General features: G+C 39.0%; 1 protein-coding gene across 8 annotated transcripts in view; it reads right to left on the bottom strand.

The window, feature by feature from the left end:
• The window catches only part of map4k4 (mitogen-activated protein kinase kinase kinase kinase 4), a 54,933-nt gene extending 36,826 nt beyond the window's left edge, over positions 1-18,107 (bottom strand). For 3 of the 8 annotated variants that reach the window (XM_027006853.3, XM_027006856.3, XM_081720390.1), the window contains exons 1-3: positions 17,827-18,107; positions 17,425-17,490; positions 3,790-3,846 (exon numbers count right to left, since the gene is read on the bottom strand). In XM_027006853.3, the coding sequence (XP_026862654.2) occupies positions 3,790-3,846; positions 17,425-17,490; positions 17,827-17,883 (180 nt within the window). In that variant the 5' untranslated portion in view covers positions 17,884-18,107. The remainder of the gene's footprint in view (positions 1-3,789; positions 3,847-17,424; positions 17,491-17,826) is intronic. The other 5 variants (XM_081720391.1, XM_027006860.3, XM_081720392.1 and 2 more) reach the window with 3 other exon arrangements.
• Between the last annotated feature and the right edge of the window lie 3,338 nt (positions 18,108-21,445).

The following is a 21,445-nucleotide window of genomic DNA, read 5'->3' as shown; positions in this document are numbered from 1 at the left end:
TTAAAAATAAAATTAAACAATGGGTTCATCATCAGTCATATGACTGTAAATGGATGTCTCATCCATTTTTTTTTACCCCAATCATTTATTATTGAGAACCTGCCGATAAATGGTACTTCCTTACATAATACAGTGTAAAAGGTGACCTTACATACAAGTAAATAAACATTATTAATAATGATTAATAAAAATAATCATTATTAAATATATGAATGAATGTTGGGCATGAAGTAAATTCATTCAGATTTCAGATTCAGATTTGTGATTTAGGTTTACTGTCATTCCAGAAGATGTATACATTTAAGGAAATGAAATTATGTACTCAGGTAGTAGCAATAATAAAAATGCAACAGAAGACACAATAAATACCATTAAAAATAAAAGGTAAATAGAGTGTAAAATGAGCAAGTGTGGACAGAAATAAGATTATGAGAATCTAAAAGGTATTAAATTGGCCAAGTGGCTCAAGCTGCAGCAGTGCCCTGATATTAACTTCAATTACAAAAGTTCCTTGAATATGAAACAATAGTAAACGTACATCAATTGTCTAGTGAGACAGCAAATTTACAGTAGGACTGTAGCACTCCTAGTCATAACGCACAGAATTCAAATCAAAATTCACATTACAACAATGTACAGATGTGAAATAAAGTAATAATGATACACTGATATTCAGTGTTGTGCAGAGTTTATCAGTCTCACAGCCTCTAAGAAGAAGCTGTTCTTCGACGTGGTGGTTCTGGTGTTAATGCTGCGTATCTGCCTACCTGGTGGCTTAAACAGACCATTGCCAGGGTGGCTAGAATCCTTCATGCTGCAGGAGTCATTTTCCCTGCTGTTGTAAATGTTACTGATGGTGGTTAGGCTACGGCCAATGATCCTCTTGCAGTTCTTTACCACCTGCTGCAGTGCCAATCTGTCTATAGCAGAGCAGTTGCTATACCACAAGGTGCAGGAAGTGAGGATACTCTCCACTACACACTTGTAGGAGATGAGTATAGTCTCCACTACACACGTGTGAGAGGAGGTGAGGATACTCTCCACTACACACCTATAGGAGATGAGTATAGTCTCCACTACACACGTGTGAGAGGAGGTGAGGATACTCTCCACTACACACCTGTAGGAGATGAGGATACTCTCCACTACACACCTGTAGGAGATGAGGATACTCTCCACTACACACGTATAGGAGATGAGTATAGTCTCCACTACACACGTGTGAGAGGAGGTGAGGATACTCTCCACTATATACCTATAGGAGATGAGTATAGTCTCCACTACACACGTGTGAGAGGAGATGAGGATACTCTCCACTACACACGTATAGGCGATGAGTATAGTCTCCACTACACACGTGTGAGAGGAGGTGAGGATACTCTCCACTATATACCTATAGGAGATGAGTATAGTCTCCACTACACACGTGTGAGAAGAGATGAGGATACTCTCCACTACACACGTATAGGAGATGAGTATAGTCTCCACTACACACGTGTGAGAGGAGATGAGGATACTCTCCACTACATACGTATAGGAGATGAGTATAGTCTCCACTACACACGTGTGAGAGGAGGTGAGGATACTCTCCACTATATACCTATAGGAGATGAGTATAGTCTCCACTACACACATGTGAGAGGAGGTGGGGACACTCTCCACTACACACCAGTAGAAGGAGGCGGATTTACACCTGTAGAAGCTGGTGAGAATACTCTCCACTACACACCTGTAGGAGGTGGGGACACTCTGCATTACACACCTGTAGGAGGTGAGAATACTCTCCACTACACACCCGTAGAAGGAGGTGGAGATACACCTGTAGAAGCTTGTGAGAATACTCTCCACGACACACCTGTAGGAGGTGGGGACACTCTCCACTACACACCTGTAGGAGGTGGGGACACTCTCCACTACACACCTGTAGGAGGTGGGGACACTCTCCACTACACACCTGTAGGAGGTGGGGACACTCTCCACTACACACCTGTAGAAGGTGAGGACATTCTCCACTACACACCTGTAGAAGGTGGGGACACTCTCCACTACACACCTGTAGGAGGTGGGGACACTCTCCACTACACACCTGTAGGAGGTGAGGACACTCTCCACTACACACCTGTAGGAGGTGAGGACACTCTCCACTACACACCTGTAGGAGGTGAGGACTAGGATGCCAGAGGTTCAGCATCCTCACAAAAATAACGGTGTTTGTGGGCCTTCTTCACTATTCTGGCTGTGTCTGTGTTCCAGGCAAGGTTATCTGTAATTCACTTCCAGGTAAAGTAGGAGACCATCTCAACAGCTGCTCCCCCGATGCTGAAGGGAGAGGGTGATGGTCTTCCAACTCCACTATAATCTGCTTTGTTTTCTTTACATTGATGGAGAGGTTTACTTTGCATCAGACCTCCAGCCTTTCAATGTTTTATTTACACATGTATTTAAGTCTATATTTATTTACTTATGCATTTATTTATAGATGTATTTATTTCTGGACTTCTTTCTCCACTATTATAATTAAATAAACTAAACTAACCCACTATTGGGTAATTGTAGTGAAAGCAGTGCATGATTACGTCTGCCTTGTTTTTGAGTTACGTTAACACCTCAAGTCCATTTACACCAGGAGTGGTGCAAGTTGATGACACGATGATCAGCTGTACGGTAGCCAACTCCCATGGGAGCCATAATAACATGTCTGTTAACAACTCTGTAATGGTTACTGCATTTCCATCATGGTTTAATTTAAAACAGCTTTGTTCTGAGCTGTCACAGTTTACCTTCATAAAGTTCAAATACTAGTGAAAAATTTCTAAGCATTAACTGTACTCTAGACCTTTGCTGAGGTTGAGCCTAGGCTAACTATTTTCTGTTTTGATTACTGTCCTTGATATAGCAGGACTACTATAGGAGCAGTCATTTTTACCACCATAAAGTAGCGAACAATATTTATTGTTTTTATATATTTTTTTAAAAGTACAGCTCACATGAGCTGAAGAATTATGCTCCATAGAGCAGGTGTCTAACATGAAGGTGGCCATGTTTAAAATAGAACCTCTGATACACCCAGGCCCTAGTTGTCAATATAATGGCTGTTTCATAATGTGAAGATTATTTACTGGAAAAAAATGACCTTTTTTTTGCTCCATCAATTTTATACTGATTCTAGAAACTGCTGAAACTGCCATGTGCTACCACAATTTATTTATTCACTCTTATGTACAATATTTTTTTATTCATTCATATAGTTTTGTTTTTATGTTGCACATTTATTTATTTATTAATTTGTAGTTTAGGCGACTTTTGCTAAATGTTTTTGCTTAATGTTTTTTTTGCTAAAGAAATTAAGACAAAGAAAAACAAAGGTCTAGAAAATTAATTGAGATTCAAATAACAGTGCAATGAATTATTATGCAATAAATGAACATATTGAATACTTAAATTATTCAGGTCATCTTTATTGGCATATTTCCTGTCTGGAGGGCTACTTGAGTTAAATGAATGACAATATTAATTTTCTATTTTTGACCCAAAAATAGTAACAAGTTCAATGAGCTGTCACTTAGAAAGCCATCATTGTTTTTTAAATGCTTTACAACTTCACAAAACTTTTTAACATGCTCCACTGCTGCGATTTATCAATAAATTCCATTTATGTCAAGTGTATGAGAGTCATGAGAGATCAGAATTACATTGAGCTTAATGTAATAGCGCACTTTTCTCAGTTCCGATCAGTCTTTCAGATTAGACTGAGACATTCCTAAATATCTATGTCTGACTTTTTCTTACCTCAGTGACATCCATGACCTTGATGGCCGCCAGTTGTCCCGTTTTGACATGCCGACCCTAAACAAAGACAAGAAGAATGGTGGAAGTGAACAAGACATTTCAAACTCTTATAGGTAAATGGCATGCATATGTTCCTGTGCTTAACAGTTGAAATTTAAACATTGTTTTGTATTTTTTAAAGAAAATTCATGAAAACCAGTGTCTAAAACTTAGCAGGTAACACAGACGGGGGATGGAAAGGGTGTTGAGGCATGTGGGCGGTTCGTGTTAGGAATGTGGGCGATGGGTGAGAGGGGCTAGGGTTAAAAACGTGGGGGGTGGTGTTAGGGATGTGAGGTGTGAGCAAAGTGGGGATGGTGTTAGGGATGTGAGGTGTGAGCAAAGTGGGGATGGTGTTTGGGATGTTTGCAGTGGGTGATTTAGGGATGGGCTGAAGGAAGTGGGGCATGGGTGAGGTGAGGACAGAATTTAATGTCTTGCAGCTCCCTATTTACCATAACGTCCCTTAAAAAAGGTCCAAGATGTTGCAACATTGCTGGTGGAATTGGACCCAAGGCCTTTATACACCAATCTAATGGCTTCAACTGTCCAAGCACTGGGATAAAATATAATTATGCAAGGAGCAGGAAACCAGGGCTTGTAGTGCTGCATGCTTCTCTGAAGGTATCTGGTGCTGTCCAAGTAGGAAAGCATGCACACTGAGCCACCGATAAACTAGTGCACCCACACCCAAGGCGATGGACATAAGGATGGCATTATGTTGCACATAAAAAAATATGTTTTTATGTTGCAGAGTTGCAAGTAACCATTTTTTGGACATAAATGGTCCCATTACGAGATGTTATATATAAGATCTGGTCAGTTCTGTACAATGTGAACTAAATAGATTTTTATATATAGGATACACTGATTGAGTCAACAAGTGAGGCATTCCAAACACACCTGTGCTGTTATGGGGCAGTGGTAGCTCAGTGCATAAGGTACTTGACTTGTAATTGGAAGGTTGCCAGTTCAAGCCCCACCATTGCCAGGTTATCACTGTTGGGCTGCTGAGCAAGGCCCTCAATTGCTCAAGAAATAATTGTGTTCAGAAATAATTGTAAGTTGCTTTGGATAAAAGTGTCAGATAATTGCAAATGCTACTGTGACTAGTGTTCCTGTAATGATATACCATGCAAATGTCTGAAAGAAAGCTGCTTATTAATGCCTGGTATGGTGATACTAGCTTGATATGTGCAAACAGGTGCACAAACCTGCCTGCTGAGATACTACTACAGACAATGTAGTAGGCTTACTGGCCTGATATGAACCTGATGTGTTGATTTATTCACCTGTTAATTTATTATTTCTTACCTAGATGTGGCTGCTGCTTGTGTGTGCATTTTACATATGCTTGACTGGCAGGCTCAGATGAACTTGAGCACAATATCCACAATCCCACACCAAAACGCAGGCCCACAGAGCTCACATATCATTACATCATGGCATTTTTTCGCTGGGCAGAATGGCATAGTTATGTTACTTATGCAAACCCAGAACCACCCTGCTCCAATACCTGTGTCTGCTTTCCACTGCAAAGCACAATTGTGAAAGTAGACAGGGCTCTGGAAACTGTGATGTGGTCATGTGATGTTCACCCGCAACACTAATGTGACTCAAGCATTTCCCCGCGTGTTTGTGTGACTCGAGTGATGACTGTCATGACTGCATTTAACTAGTCTGTGGCTTTTCAGCCTCCTGCCATACAATCCAGGTCAGCTCGCTTTGTACACCAGCATAAAAATGCAGCTCTAGTACACAGGATGGCAGGTTTGGCCCTGGCCACTCAGCAGTGGATAAGGCATCAAAATGAATTATCTTGGATTTAAATCTGTGCCCAGTGTAAAATTCTACAGTCATGTATTATGTCTGTTTTTTCTACTCTACGTGATTTATGGATCCTGCTAGTTAACATGGTAACCTAAAATACCTCAGTGTACAGAGATATAAACACCACAGAAATATAAACAACACCTAGTAACCTAAAACACCTCAATGGATAGATATAAACACCATAGAGATATAAACCCCACAGAAATATAAACACCACAGTGATAGAACCTCCACAGAAATATAAACAACACCTACCTGACAAGTCCACCCTCCAGTGGTTAAATCTGCATGTATGTCCTTAAACTACACAGCAAGTACTGGGTTTAAAATGTCAGTCAGGAAGAGAGTGGAAGTGTCAGTAACATGGATGAAAAGACTAAGAGAGACAGGAAAAAAAAAGAGAGACAGGGCTAAACTGGGTGATAGAATGAGCGACATGGGTTGGGGTGCAGAACGAGTCAGGAATATATATATACATATATCAAATAAAACACCACATGACCACATCACAGTTTCCATAGCCTTGCTTTCACAATTGTGTTTTGCAGTGGAACGCAGACACAGGTACTGGAGTGGGGTGGTTCTGGGTTTGTATTAGTAACAGAACCATACAAACACACTATATATATGAACACTTTCCTTCTGGCTGCTATTTTCATAACCTTTACATTAATGGCTGTTAGTATTGGATCCCCTATTATTCTCATTATATATACTACTGTTATATTGCCACATCAGCCGAACCCCAAGCACACTACAACACCCAACATGCTGTTCATTACACAGCTAATGACTTAACCAATCATACACATTCCTTCAGGTCCTCATCACTGGAATATTGATATAAAATATATATATAGTATATATATATACTTAAAAAGTGTTCATCGTTGATCGAATCTCATTTGAAACTTGTCTGTGATGCTCTCCTGGCTTCCAAATATATGACAGGTAAAAAAAAAAAAAAGAGTTGCAGGGCTGTAATCGAGCCAGTCATAAATTTCATACAATGTTTTCCTAAACTTTTCACAATCTATTACTGGAATTAAAATTAATGGTTGATGCGGCCCGCTCTCATTAAAATTCATAAATTTTTAATGCCATGAATTGGCCTTCTGTCTGATGGCTGCCGTGAGTCATATGGCTAACCTCTTGAAGATTAGCTGGAGTCGACACTGTATGTTGTATGGGGTCAACAATGTCGCTCATGTGTGCATTTATACTGTATTCTCAAGTGTTTGAATAAACTGTATTTACAAATTTCTTCACAGTATAAATGTATACAAAAAGCATCCAGCTAACACCTGGCCTATGAAAACAGGTTACTAAGGTCAGAACAGGTTGGCACAGGGTACATGACACCAGGACAGTGAGTAAGCCAGATCGAGATTATAATAGTGGTGCCAGAACTGGTTGATTACAACTTACAATTCACTGTAAAATGAATGACAGCTAATTATGCATAGCAACAGAATAGGTGCCTCTAATAAAATGATTACATAGTATAAAGCAGCATATAAACAGTTGGTAACGAAACCCTGGAGAGGGTGAGAACCCCCCATTCTCCAGCCGCTAACCCAGCGAAGCTGAATGCAGAGCAGCGAGGCGTGTTCAAGTGCTGAACTGATTCACACCATCACCTCCGCTTGGAATAGCTTTTAGTTGTTACCATAGAAACAAACAACAGTGGAGAGAGCTTAAGAAAGGAGGGGAAAAATAGCCAGAAAATGAAAGCTAGACTTTAACTAGACTTACTGCCCATTAGCAATGAGAAGGTCTGCTTTTCACAATACTGTGACAAGTAACTATGCAAGCTCAAACTCACGCATTAAGAACATACTGTAAATTACATTACATGGAAAACTGTTTTAAACAAAACTAGATACAGCAAATACTAGCATTAACATTAACTGGCATTATCAGGAGCTAGCATAAGCCCTAGAATTAACATTAGATGGTGCCATTAGACCCTCAAAAAAATGAAAATTGTCACTTGAGCTAATATTCCATTAAATTATTCTATAATTTTATATAGTCAAGAGACTCAGTCTCAGTGTAGAATGTGAAAACCTAATGAGGAGGGATCTGAACTAATGCCTCGCTGGCTTAGGGAGACAATATGCTCTTTTTGCCACGTCCTCTTTTTGGGAACTAACTAAACTAAAAGTAATAATTGTAATCAGTATACTCCAACAACACGCCACGGGTTCAGTATGAGCAACTTTCTATTGATGCCAAAACATTCTATGCCTGTCTGTGATTTTTACACTGGTGCAGCCCAGAAAGTACACAGGAGTGAAGGGTTTGGCATTCTGCAGTAAAGGGCCTTCTCAGCAATGCTTGACTGCTGGGGAAAGCACATGTTGTTTATATGGACAACATTTACAAATCAACTGTTCAGTTCGTGAGTCTGCATAAAAAAATTACAGCTTGTGGCAGATTGTTGGTGGCCATCCTGGCTGGCACTGTACTGGACCAGTGTTCTGAAACTCCTTGGCAGTTTATGGGTTAAAAAGTGCTCCAAAAGTAACCAAGAGTAATCACTTTAATTACGTTAATATGGAATACATTTTTTAAGTAACCCTTGCTGTCCTGATTCCCACTCAACAGTATTGTGATACAATCCATCCGTACTGCTCATGCATGATTAACTGCAAAAGAACATTCCTCCTTATGTGAGATGAGGAAATGAAACAGGCTTACTTGAACTAATTAGCAGTAACTAGCAGTGCTAAAAAGATGATTACTGCAGATATTTGGCAACAAGTGGGAGCCAGAAAAGTCACTGTTGTATCTTCTCAAAAGAAGAAACATTGCTGACCTACTATTGCAGCAGGGAAAGCATATGACCTACAGTACGGGCGCACATGCTGATCTCATATCACCTAAACAACTGTATAAAATGAAAAAGACAGAAGGAGAATGAAAAGGAAATTCATCCCAACACAAGTAGGCACTTGCACCCATCTTAAAAGAGCAGGGTGGAGCAGAATGGAAAGTTTATGAACACATTTTAAGTTGTATTATAAAAGCATGAAACTATAATAATAACATATCTATGTTAAATGGCAAACAGTATACATACTGGGTTAAGAACAGATATATCCTTATTTACCAGTTTGAATGTATAGGCCCAGTTTGATGGATGTACCTTTAAATTTAATTTAAGGACAGACAGCAGAATGAAAGGAGAAAAAAATAGAATGGTGAGACATTAGTGGGACAAGTGTTTGGACCAGAACATTTAGGCCTGGAGTGTTTATACCAGTGTTTGGATCAGTGTTTATACCAGGTCTTCAAATATTAATGTATAAAAAGGAATAGGTTCCTATAGGAAGAAAAGGGATGAAAGAAAGGCTAGAGGGTACAGACAGGTAGGTGATATTACCTCTTTGTGCACTGGGTCTGAATATTTACACTGAATATTTATACACTGTTTTTAAACGGCTCCTGAAAAGTCAGCGGGAGGATAGAAGGATGAAATAAACTTGAGGGCAGAGAAAAATAAGTTACTAAAAGAAGAATTAAACATATGAATTATTTGAACAACGAGGTACATAAGTAACAGCATAGTGTTTCCCCCTCAACAATTCAAAGACTTCTCTTAACTTCATACAAATACAAATACTGCATTTCTGCCTTTCTATATGTTCAGCAGTTAACAAACTGTTTAGCCAGCAGACAAGTTGTGCCTGTTTAGCTGGACCATCCTTAAGGCATGTATGCACACACACACATGCATGAGGCTTCTCTTGTTTCAGCCTTACTCTCAGTACCCAAGGCGTATATGTCACCATATCCAAGACTCAACCTGATATTCAGTTATTTACTTAGTGTGGCAGAACACATTCTGTGTGTGTCTGTGTGTGTGTGTGTCTGTGTGGTTTTTTTTGTTTGTTTTTTTACACAGTGTAATTTAGGCTCACATTCTCAAGGGAGTTAAGAGCCTGCCTAGCTACAGGAAAAATGTGTGGTTTCCCTAACCCAATCCAAGCCTTCAGTTTCGGTCAGCTGATACTGGGCCCGTATCCAGGAAGAGGAGTAAAAGAAAGAGCTCTGCCTCTGATGAAAAACTCAGTAAGGATGTAAAGTGTGTATAGAGTTAGAAAGGAAAAAAAACAACTTAAAGAATTAACCATGGCCAAATCTACAAGTATTTCAAGACGTTTTCAACTTCAGGCTTTGTCATAATTCACTAAATGTCTTTGATATGAACCTCTCCAGTACAAAGTATTACAAACCAGCAGAGATGCTACAGAAGATAATTACTTTATCAAGGATATTAACAGAGGATTTTTTTTGTCCATGCTCAAATTTGGTTAGAACAGATTTTGCATTTATATATGAATATTGAGATTTACATGGTCAAGTAAGCACAAATGAATAAGACCACTACTACAGCAAATTCTTTTATCCTAGTACAGCATGAATTTTAAAGGCTTTGCGATGATAAGTCTGCTGTGTGTGCATTTGTACTGTAGTTTAATGTTTGTATCCATTTATTTTATTTTTTCCTATGTTTCTGAGTGAGCGCCACACTTGAATTCTAATGTATATATATTTTTAATACTCACTTTAATTTATTTAAAATAATTTAACCTAGACCTGAATCCAGATGTATGATCTAGATTGTATCATTTTCTGGAGTGATTTTGAATGTAATTTTTAATTTTAACAGCCTCCACATCATAAACAAAAAGAAAAGACAGTGCAGGGTGGTTGCTTTCCATGTGGTCATGTTGGTTGAACAATTACTTTTAGCAGAGAGTAAGTATAGAGAGCTATAAAATAACATGTCATATCACAGATATTAAGGTAAGTAGCTTTCTCTTTGGTTTATCTAGCTTGTATGATCATATACATAGCAGGACTGAGTGGTCTGTTGTTATGGTTACAATGCTTTCAAAGCATTTTAGTCTGTGTTTTAATTTATTTATTTATTAATAACACCCCTCATAGTGCTCGACTGCAGTATCTGCGAAACATTTGATATGTTTAAATGTATATAATCTTTCATATTACAAAGCCATCTTACTAATAACTATTCCTGCTGGTTGCCTAATAGCAGCTCATGTTTGCATCCTGAAGAGAAAATTCTTTTTTTTTTTTTTTTGCACACAAGGAAATGTGGAACACACTGGATTAATACTTATAGTAATCCTCCTCATACGATTTGGTACATGTCAGTTATGCAGTTAAATGAGAGAGGATTTCGACAGTTGAAACTCCTTGCCAGCCATCTGTTATGTATTTTAGGTACTATTTGTTATTTACTCTATGTGATTTCATGTTTTTTTTAAATTGCCTTGCACGAACAAAGTTGTTTAGGTATCACCTAGCTGTTTATTTATTAGACTTATCTGCATAAAACTTTATAATATGTTACTTCTAAAAGACACCAGAACCTACTTTAGCATTGAAAAATTACCAATGCAAATCTCAAGCTATGCAAATCATCACAAATTCTCCAAGATATTAACGTTGGCACTAATGATGTAAGACTGAGGCAGTACAAGATTACAAAGAATACTGTTAAAGAGGTGTGTGACTTGCAGGAACGATGTCACATGCTGTAATATACTCTGGCCCCCTTCCAATTTGCCATGACGAAACCTACAGCGTTTCATGGGCATTGAACTGCTGGATGCCTAAATGGTGTTCAGAAAACAGCAGCCTCTTTTCCACTGTATAGCCAAACAGTTATTAAAGTCATGTTGGGCCATTTCGCACTGCTCTGAACTCCTGAGAGTCGTTACATTTTCTTTACAAGTTACTGCAAATTGGGATCATGAAGTATTTGTGGTGGTGACAGTTTCTCATAATAATTGTGTCACTCAAGTGCTCTGATGCTGCATGTGTCCGATGACATGGACAAATTGGAGTTGTTTGGGCCATTTTTAGTCTTTTTCTTTTATTGTGTGCAGAACATCGCGGGACAAATTCAAATGCCAAACACAGGTGACAAAGCAGGAAGCATCAAGAAGAGGCTTACCTACATCTGTGTAGAACAATCAGCAAATCTCTGTGTCATTAAGCAATCGCAGCTGTTCAGTGACTCAGCACAATTAGCTAACCATGCAGAGAAATCCACAGCAAGCACCTCTTTTAGGCATTCCGTGCCAAACCATGTTTGGATATGAAATACGATAGGAAGGGTTACTGGCAGTATTCAGAACCATTCATTCCCATAGTGGAAAAGACGCTATTGTCTGTTTTATAGATAGCTGGACCTGTTTTGAAGGCAGGCCTGGCCTTCTGAAGTGGGATAGAATCCATCCCTCAAACTGCTTTCATTTATGTTAACATAGCCATTAGGCTTGAAAGTGATGGCGCACGTCACTTTGATTCCACTCAACTGAGTCCTTGCTTTCTCCAAAATAGATCTTGGAAAACCTGTTTTAAAATTAATGTTAAACTAAATTGTTCTAATGCCAACAAACACTCTAATCTGAAATTAGGATTACAAAAATAAAACCACTGTAATCTAAAGCATTTATTGTTAATGAAATCAGTGAAATCATCATGGTTTGAACATTCTTTGTTTAATTGAAACTTAAACCAGGCCAGATGAGAATATGGTCCTGAATGAACACTTTCCTTCTGGCTGCTATTTTCATAACCTTTACATTAATGGCTGTTAGTATTGGATCCCCTATTATTCTCATTATATATACTACTGTTATATTGCCACATCAGCCGAACCCCAAGCACACTACAACACCCAACATGCTGTTCATTACACAGCTAATGACTTAACCAATCATACACATTCCTTCAGATCCTCATCACTGGAATATTGATATTACCTGTTTCTCTACATTCAACTGTATTTAAACCTGCCTAGAACTTCCTAGTATTGCGAAGTATTGCCACTTGTATCTACTGAGCATACTGAGTGGTCTTTTCTTGATTTCTCGCCTGTGTATCGGTTTTGTTTTTTTGCTCCTCTGCCTTCTGATTTTTGCCTGCCTCTTTTTGGAATAGTTTGCCTGGTTTATGATTGCTCTCTGGTTTTTTGACTTGGACCGTTTACCTTAAAGATTTGGATTACCCCTGTCTTTGCTTTCCTGGTTTTGACCCTGGCTTGTTCGCCCACCACGAACTTGGAATACAATAAATCCATCGCTCTACATCCACGAGCGTCTGACCTTGCTTGCCCCATCACATATATATGCACAGTTATTTGCAAGCATGGCATTAGCTTCCATTGTCACATGGACGATACTCATTTTTATATATATATATATATATATATATATATATATAAATTCTGATTAACAAAACTGAGGATTGTACTATTCTACCTAAAATGCTTTTCAGTTGCAGCCAAAACTGTTGCAAAAAAACTGACTCTGATCTCTCACTTGACACACATGTAATGTTACTGAAACATACGCTTATTGTATTTTCAAAATGCATGATTTCTCTTACATCTGTGAGTTAGTAAGACTTTAGCCAGGGTAAGAGCCTTCCAGCTTTAATTTAGCACTCAGGCACACTTCCAACTTTTACATCTAGTTTATAGACCGTATATAAGGTGTGGAGAGCCAGAGTTTTGTGGTAACCTGATTTGTTGCTGCTGTTGTCCAGCTACTTCATGTGTTCAGTCAGGTTTGTGACGATGTGGGTTTAACGCAACGTTTCAGGGAGCCCTCAAGACTGTGCTCATCCTCTGTTATGCTGTTACAGAAGGGCCTGCCAGAGCTGCATGCTGTTTACTGGCACACACTGTTTATGGAGTGTTCAACTGTAGCTCTAACTACATCTTTCTGTTTTATCTGCATGTTACTTCTGAGATGATGCCAAACTGGATTAGAACTGCTCATTGCTGATGATGAATCTGAGATGATGACAGAAAATGTTCCAGTGATGCCAGTAGATAATATAGGATGTTACCATATTCCTCTACCCACTCTATCTATTCCAATGGATGCAGAAATAGCTCACGCACCCTAGACCCACTGTAGTATCTGAGAGTCTGACACGAACTGGCTACATGGACTATCAAAGGGCTTAGGGTCAGCAGTGGAGTAGGGTCTGGGGGTCAGATCAGAGCAGAAGAACGAGGCAGAGGAATAGGAGCCTCTCACTTTACCTCCAAATACAAGACAGGTCCTGCCTAACCATTTTATTTACCATCCTCTCAACCAGTCAAAAATAAAAAACGCAAACGCATGCCTTGGTATTAATGCAAGGAGATGTTTTTGTTTATTGAGTTCACTTTTAGTGGTTTAAATAGACTTTTTAACTATTTGTGTTAGATAATGTAAACAACTGCTTCTGTTGTTTCACTGTTAAATTGCCATTTTGTCCATGATTATCTTAATGACTGCATTAAAAACACAAACAGAACCACAGTACGATGCTCCCCATTCACTTAATTCTCACCATTTACCAATGACTTTAGTCAATATTCAGAATGTTTGCCTTATTTTGGCCAAAAGAGTGGACTTTTAGGTTAAATGTGTCTAGAAAACAAATTTGCTTGTTTTTTAATCTTTGCATTGTTTTATATGGCTACTCAGTTTCTGGGAAAATCAACTGGTTAATTTAGTGTTGAAGTTGACATTGCCCTAGTTCACGTACAACATTTCCTAGTACAAAGTTTACCACATATCAGACCATGCATTAACATGCATAAATCATTGTGATTTATGTGATCTATCCATATAAATAATAATAAGATTTATTTTATTTGCTAATATTTTTTCAGGGAAATCTATGTGCTACAATAGACAGTACTGAAAATTATGTGCACACAATGAACTAATACTAAAAACACACAGTACAAAAAGGACATTCCGCTAGTGCAAACACCACCATTGTAGGACAACACATACATAAGGTACTAGAGACAAACTAGGTGGAAAGAATCCAGACCAAACACAAGAATGAATTTCATGGCAATGTGTATTAACAATTAAATGGACTGGACAGAACATGTTCAAAATAACAGGATAGTTGATATTACTATTACTGATCATACATGCACAATGACCATACATAGATTCCATCTCAATAAAGCAGCAGATTTTAAAAAGCTGGTTTTAAAGAGGTGCACTGGGAGGACGCTTTATAATGTCTGATGGCAGCTGACAGGAACAATCTCCTCTAACGCCTTCTAGTACCAGGGTGGTATGAGCTGGTAAAAGCTAAATGTGAACCGATGTGCCACATAATGGAAGGGATGAACAGAATCTTTCTAAATGTTCTCCAGTTTTGACACCATTCCCTTTAATTACAACCACCAGAGTCCAGGCCCATACTGTGAAGGAACTGGTATGAGCATGTGGGTAAAGTATAAAGTTACAGCTCATGTAACTCAATACTCTAGAGAGCTTCATATGTGCAGTTTTCCCTCTGCTTTCTCTTTGCATCATGTTGGTTTTTTACAATGTTCATGAAAAGCCCTCACAATTCATCACCTCCATAAGATTTGTTTCTTGAAGATGACAAGTCTAACCCTAAACCTAACCTCCTCTTAATCTGTAGGACATTTGTGCCACCTTCCAAACATAAAGGAAGACACACTGGGCGGAATTTGAGGAAAAACTACCATCTGAGATAAAATGGTTTATAGCTAGTAGCTAACTGTCTGGTGTCAAATCTTGTGGGATTTATATACATTGATTGAAGTTATTGACCATTACTGTGGAAATTCACTCCACACTCTGGGTGACTTTACATGAAGTAGCCTAACTTATTGCGGGTTTTATAGAAATACCCACGCAAGTTGATAGTTAGAGTTAAGCAATAGGTCATAACCCTAACCCTAAGCAAAGCAGTTACAAATACCAGTAATTAAACTGATGCAGAAGAGAAACTTTACATTACATTACATTATTGAAGTGAAAATGTAAGGGTTAGTTCACGTTCAAATTGCCAACAACTAAATCTCCAATTAAATTTACAACAACTAAAGAATATGTTTCATAAACTAATGGCTTTTTGCTACTGGTAGTCATCTGGAAGTACAAATTTTATATACAAATTCCTGCGTTTGTAATCAGACAAAAAAGCTGAAGTAACTTACTGAGCTACTAAATTTAGTGAGTTATGCTGGTTGATAGCCAGGAATGTTCTTTCACTAAAAAGAAATCAAACCTGAAAAATGTTTTACAGAAAATGTAAAACGTTTTAGCTTAACAATGCATTTTATTATATGCACTTCTTTGTAAGCAAAGTGCTTAAAAAAAGTGCTTACTACACCAGTTTTCACAATTTTGCATTTCCAAACAACTAATTGTACATTAAAACGGGGAGTGTTGGAGACAAAAATTGTGCTGCAGAGTGCCTGCATAAAATGGACCATCAGAGCAGAAATGCAGTCAGTCCAACATATATCAAAGAAACAGGACACACCTGTGTAAGATAGGGAAACCATACAGGGAAGGTATTTTCAGAAGGTTCACTAAAATGTCTGACAGGCCTTAAGAAGGGATTAACCAAGATGAATATGCCTTTGCTATTTCAAAACTTCTAAACCCATACTGGACAGAAACACAGTGTTCAAGTAAAGGTCAGTTAGGGATGTTTAATTTACTTGTGCTTAAATTCAGTATAGTAGTTTACAGACTAGTAGATGACCCAGCAATGCAAACACATTTAACAGCAACTGAGAAAGAGATTTTGCTGCACTTTCTAATGGAGGTGTGTTTGTGTTTTATATCATGGTTCTGTCCCAAGCCCTAGCATACCCAGTGTAACAGCACCTGCTCCTGTTATTGGGATACATGTCAGAGGGGTACATAAAAACATTGCCTACTGGCTCACTGTCAACAACTTAAGCTCATTCTGCCCATATAGACAGAAGTGGATTTGCCCATATGTGCAATCCACAGAACTTGATGAGATTTTTAGAAAACTAACTTCCTTAAATTAATTTCTCCCCACACATACACAGGTTGACAGTCTGCAATCTGGGGCACATGCATTTGGAAAACGTGATTTAAAACTGCATCCCGCATCTTCAATTTAAGATGGAGAAATCATTATTTTCACACCACGCTGTGATGTGCTTGTCAAACACATTAGACCTACATGCTTTTAGTAGGGTGTGACTGTCTTCACACTTGGGAAAATCCTGTAAAGAACAATAAGCCCTATGTCCCATCCGCCCATTAGCAAATAGCCCGCACTGAACAGAATTACTTTCCACCTTCTACCAAGCAACAGCGGTCTCGCTGCACAACAGGATGTGATGTAGCTTTCTCAGCATCCAGGCTGTTTTTAGGCACAATGATGCGCAGTGGTGGGAGCGAAGCTGGCCGCCGGTGGCTCCAGATCTGGCCATGTAATGGTCCGCACACCGCTGCGCTCGATAAATAAGCGGAGAATGCGCAACCGATCACACCCATCACTAGCGCAGAGGAGCACAAATACCAGCAAGAATTTCCATCTGCAAGGTTTATATTTACGCATTAAGATTTATGCGTCACGATAACGTATACCCTAATTACAAACCAGCTAACAAAATATATAAATTCGTCACTTAAGAAATTTAGGGAATGGAAATATATCTGGAAAGGGCAGTGGCCATCGGGCTAACGCCGATCTGGACTCTGGTTATCGTTAGCTAGCTAGCTATATCAATTTGGATTATAAAACAGCGATGACTCAATCCTCACTGGTTGACAATGGTAGCAAAGACGTAGGACTGGAACCTACAATACATAAATAAATACTCTTCGTTTTTTCGGTCTTCGTTTGTTAGGTTACACAAAAATTAGGGTGACGGGAGGAGGAGAAAGAGCCCATACCAACCTTGTATACTTGTCCATACGTGCCATTGCCGACAACTTCCACCAGTTCAAAAATCCCAGCAGGGTCCTAAAAGAAGATGCATAAAACATTACTCATAACAATAAGTAAATCAATACAGTCATAAAATAAAAACGAAATAAATTGGGTCCACAGTCTTGGACAAAAAGTTAGCTAGGGGGCTAGCTAGCTACTGCTGCTCTTTGCAAACAAAGAGCTCATCGGGTTTGGGGGCCCATATCAATAATAAGCATAATAGTCCTAAAAATTGCACACATGCAAACAGGACTGTGGGTCGCATCTCAAAGATCATAAACGACAGCGTTGATTTAGGCGTGTTTCGATTCCTCTACCATACGGTTTATTATGTTGGCTTCAAAACACAGGTTAGCTTGCGATACTTACCCGCAGAGAGGCGAGGTCTATATCAACCAGACTTTTAGCTGGGGAATCGTTCGCCATCTTATCCGTATTTTATCTGAGTTGCAATGAATATTCCGTTTCTCTCACACTAATGCTGCACTGGCGACGCAGTATGTCATCGTTTAACCGTCCGTCGCAATCCTGCTTCGGACACGAGGAGGCCCGGGACCGCTGCTTTCCTTTGTATCCGCGGAGTCACTGGAGAGGAGCGGACGCTGGTGCTGTTCCGTGCCTGGCGCACACGGAGCTGCGCGCAGGACGCCGCTCACAGGAGGGCAGTCAGAACAGCGCACAGGGGTCGGCCTAGGAGCTGGCGGGGTGGGCGATTGCGTACATAGCTCAGTGGACGTTTCAGTGTGAGATTTTTCTCAGTGAAACATAAAAATGTGACCTAGTTGAGGCGACTTGATTGTAAACGTGACTATTTAGGTCTACTCGGTTACTGTGGTCTTGCCTTCACTGTGACTGAGTAGCCTATTTGATTTTGACAGTTCTATACTTTGTTTAAATTGTGGTGTTTAAAATTAAATAAAGCAATAAGGGATAATACTTATGAATGATCCTCTCAGATCAGTTTAGACTTTTTTCTAACCTATTTTGCATCAAAATGAAATGTGTTCCTCCGATTCATGTTCTGTCTATTAGAAACCATCTGCAGTTGTAAACCCAGACAGAAACATTTACCTGTGTTGTTTAGGGCAGACTGGGCATGTTGTAATGCATTGGAAGTGTACTTGAAAGACTAGATTGGAATGGTGGGTCAGTTTTCAACTTATTGAAAATGTAGTTGAGGCAAAATTAGTATCCAATGTTGAATTTATTAGTTTAGCACCAGAATTCTGAGGATAATTTAAATAGCAAGCATTGGAATTCAGAATACCAAAATATATTTTTTGTAAATACATGCCTAAATGTTAATGCTGCATCTGCAATGCTTCCAGTTCTTAAGTATTTTTACACCAACTTGCTGATGTAGATTAGGACACTGTAAGATTTAGTACAATCTATAAAAATTATCGAAACAATACCATATACCTGAAGACCAACGTCTTGGACACTGCCATCTTAGGCAGCCAGAATAATTTTTTCCTTAGTGCCTAATTTGGCATCATTGTGTTTGAAGCTGTAAGAGGCAGCATGATTGAATTCTCAAGACACACACACACACACACACACACACACACACACACACACACACACACACACACACACACACACACACACAGGAAGCTACAGGATAAGACATTAAGTATAACAATCATAAAACACCAGAATGTGTGATGACCTTCTTATCAGTAGCTTGTATGCTTGTGTTGTGAATTAAAAAAATGTTTATAGATTACAACAAGTAATGCTGTATCCTAAACCACGTCAGCAAGTCAGTGAAATTTCATAAGAAGCAAGTGTGCGGACATTTGGCCATGTATTTTACCAAAAAGAACATTTGGTCATTTTGATCATTTGCTGGCATACATACATACTAATATGAATTATCATGAAAATAATATAATCATCAAATTTAAGAATTACTTTTTTTCCAACTTATGACAAAAGACACAATCATAGTGAAGATCAAAGTTTGTTGTATAGTGCAAACAGAATCACTATATAGTGTGCAGTAGCACAGTAAATAAATAGTAATGCAGTAAATATATAGTAATGCACTATATCATGTGCAGTAATGCAGCAAATACAGTAAGCACATTTAGTGGGCAGGTGCAGCTAGGGTCCTCCCATGTGGTTCTGTACTCTTGAATTGAGAGTTAATACATTGACCTGGCAGGAGCACTGTAGCTACAACATTACCAAGCAGGCTTTGCTCTTATAGCCAGTGATGTCCTGTATGCTTTGCGACTTGCACAATAGGTCTGAATCGTTATTGAAATGCTATTTATTTGTAGTTTGTACTTATATTTTGCTGTATTATGATTTTCCAGTTGCTCCAAGTGCCCTCCCTCTAACAGGCCTGAAATCCGAAATCGGAATGGAGACAGGTGTTCTTTCCTATTCCCTGTTGTTGCACAACTTCAGGACTGACAATGTTTCATCATCCCTGTGGTTACAGAACCATTAGCACATTTACTAATGTACCCAGTAAATAATCACACATGTTCATCTATGTTAATCTACAATCCTTCTGGTCTACTGCTGTGAACCGGTTCCATCCAGTGCTGCCAGTTCCAGTGGCAGTGAAGACTAGGACTCTTGTCACAGTGAAGACTAGGACTCTTGTCACAGTGAAGGATAGGACTCTTGTCACAGTGAAGGATAGGACTCTTGTCACAGTGAAGACTAGGACTCTTGTCACAGTGAAGGATAGGACTCTTGTCACAGTGAAGACTAGGACTCTTGTCACAGTGAAGGATAGGACTCTTGTCACAGTGAAGACTAGGACTCTTGTCACAGTGAAGACTAGGACTCTTGTCACAGTGAAGGATAGGACTCTTGTCACAGTGAAGACTAGGACTCTTGTCACAGTGAAGACTAGGACTCTTGTCACAGTGAAGGATAGGACTCAGACACTAGGGGGAAATTAGCTCCTAAGGAGTATTCGGACAACAGTGTAAAACAGGTAACAGTGCACAGGAGCCAACAGGCTACTAAGGAATAAGTATAAACTGGAATACTTAAATACAGGTTGGAAATAGAAACGTATGCAGGCAAACCACACAGAGCTCAGCGCAGTACATAAGACTTCATTTAGAACTAAGGTAATGAAGTTGCGTTTATGGAGAGTATCATGAGTGCAGAACTGAGAACAGAGCCAGTTCATGGTCTGTGCTACTGGATTGGTTGGCTTGCTGCTTGTGATGATGCGCTGCTCTTTGAGAATCTTTTAGAACAACCGCTGACCAATAACTGATCAGTTACAGGAACAATAAGGACCTTATATTGGCAATGCAGCAAGGTTACTGTACTGGACACGTACACCTGTGTAAAATGGACAAGATGTAGACATGTGTAATGTCATGTATATTTTTTAATTGTGACATTTATTCTTCAGCTTTGTAACAAAGGTCTGCTTATTTGTTTGTTTCTCCATGTCTATTTTAATTTTTTTTTCAATTTTCAGACTTCAGTTCATGACATATTTAAAATGCCTATTCAGTTCTTTTACACATATTACTTCTTATTACTTCTTATAAGTAATTCTATCAATTTTTCCTATCATTCTCCAGTAATTAAATAATGAGGATTTGAGGTCAGTGACTCATTAAACATGATGATGGGTGTGACCACATGATGTTTGACAATGTTTAGGTCATGATATGTGAAAAAATTGTATGAAGCAACATCAGTGTCAAGAAATTCTTGCACCACTCCCAAGAATAAAAAAAATATTTCTTTGTCTTTGTCTTTCTCTCTCTCTCTCTCTCTCTCTCTCTCTCTCTCTCTCTCTCTCTCACACACACACACACACACACAAACACACACACACACACACACACACACACACACACACACACACACACACACACACACACGGGGTCCTGAATAGGAAATAGGAGTATGTTGTGTATACTCAGGGAACTGCTGGCTCCCACTGTCTGTGGTCTTCCTTTCTTCTGTAACCTAGTATCAAATATATATATATATATAT

This window comes from Electrophorus electricus, chromosome 9 (genome assembly GCF_041902795.1).
Source record: "Electrophorus electricus isolate QZ-2024a chromosome 9, ASM4190279v1, whole genome shotgun sequence".
Classification (NCBI taxonomy): Eukaryota; Metazoa; Chordata; class Actinopteri; order Gymnotiformes; family Gymnotidae; genus Electrophorus; species Electrophorus electricus.
This window is presented reverse-complemented; position numbering and strand designations above follow the sequence as displayed.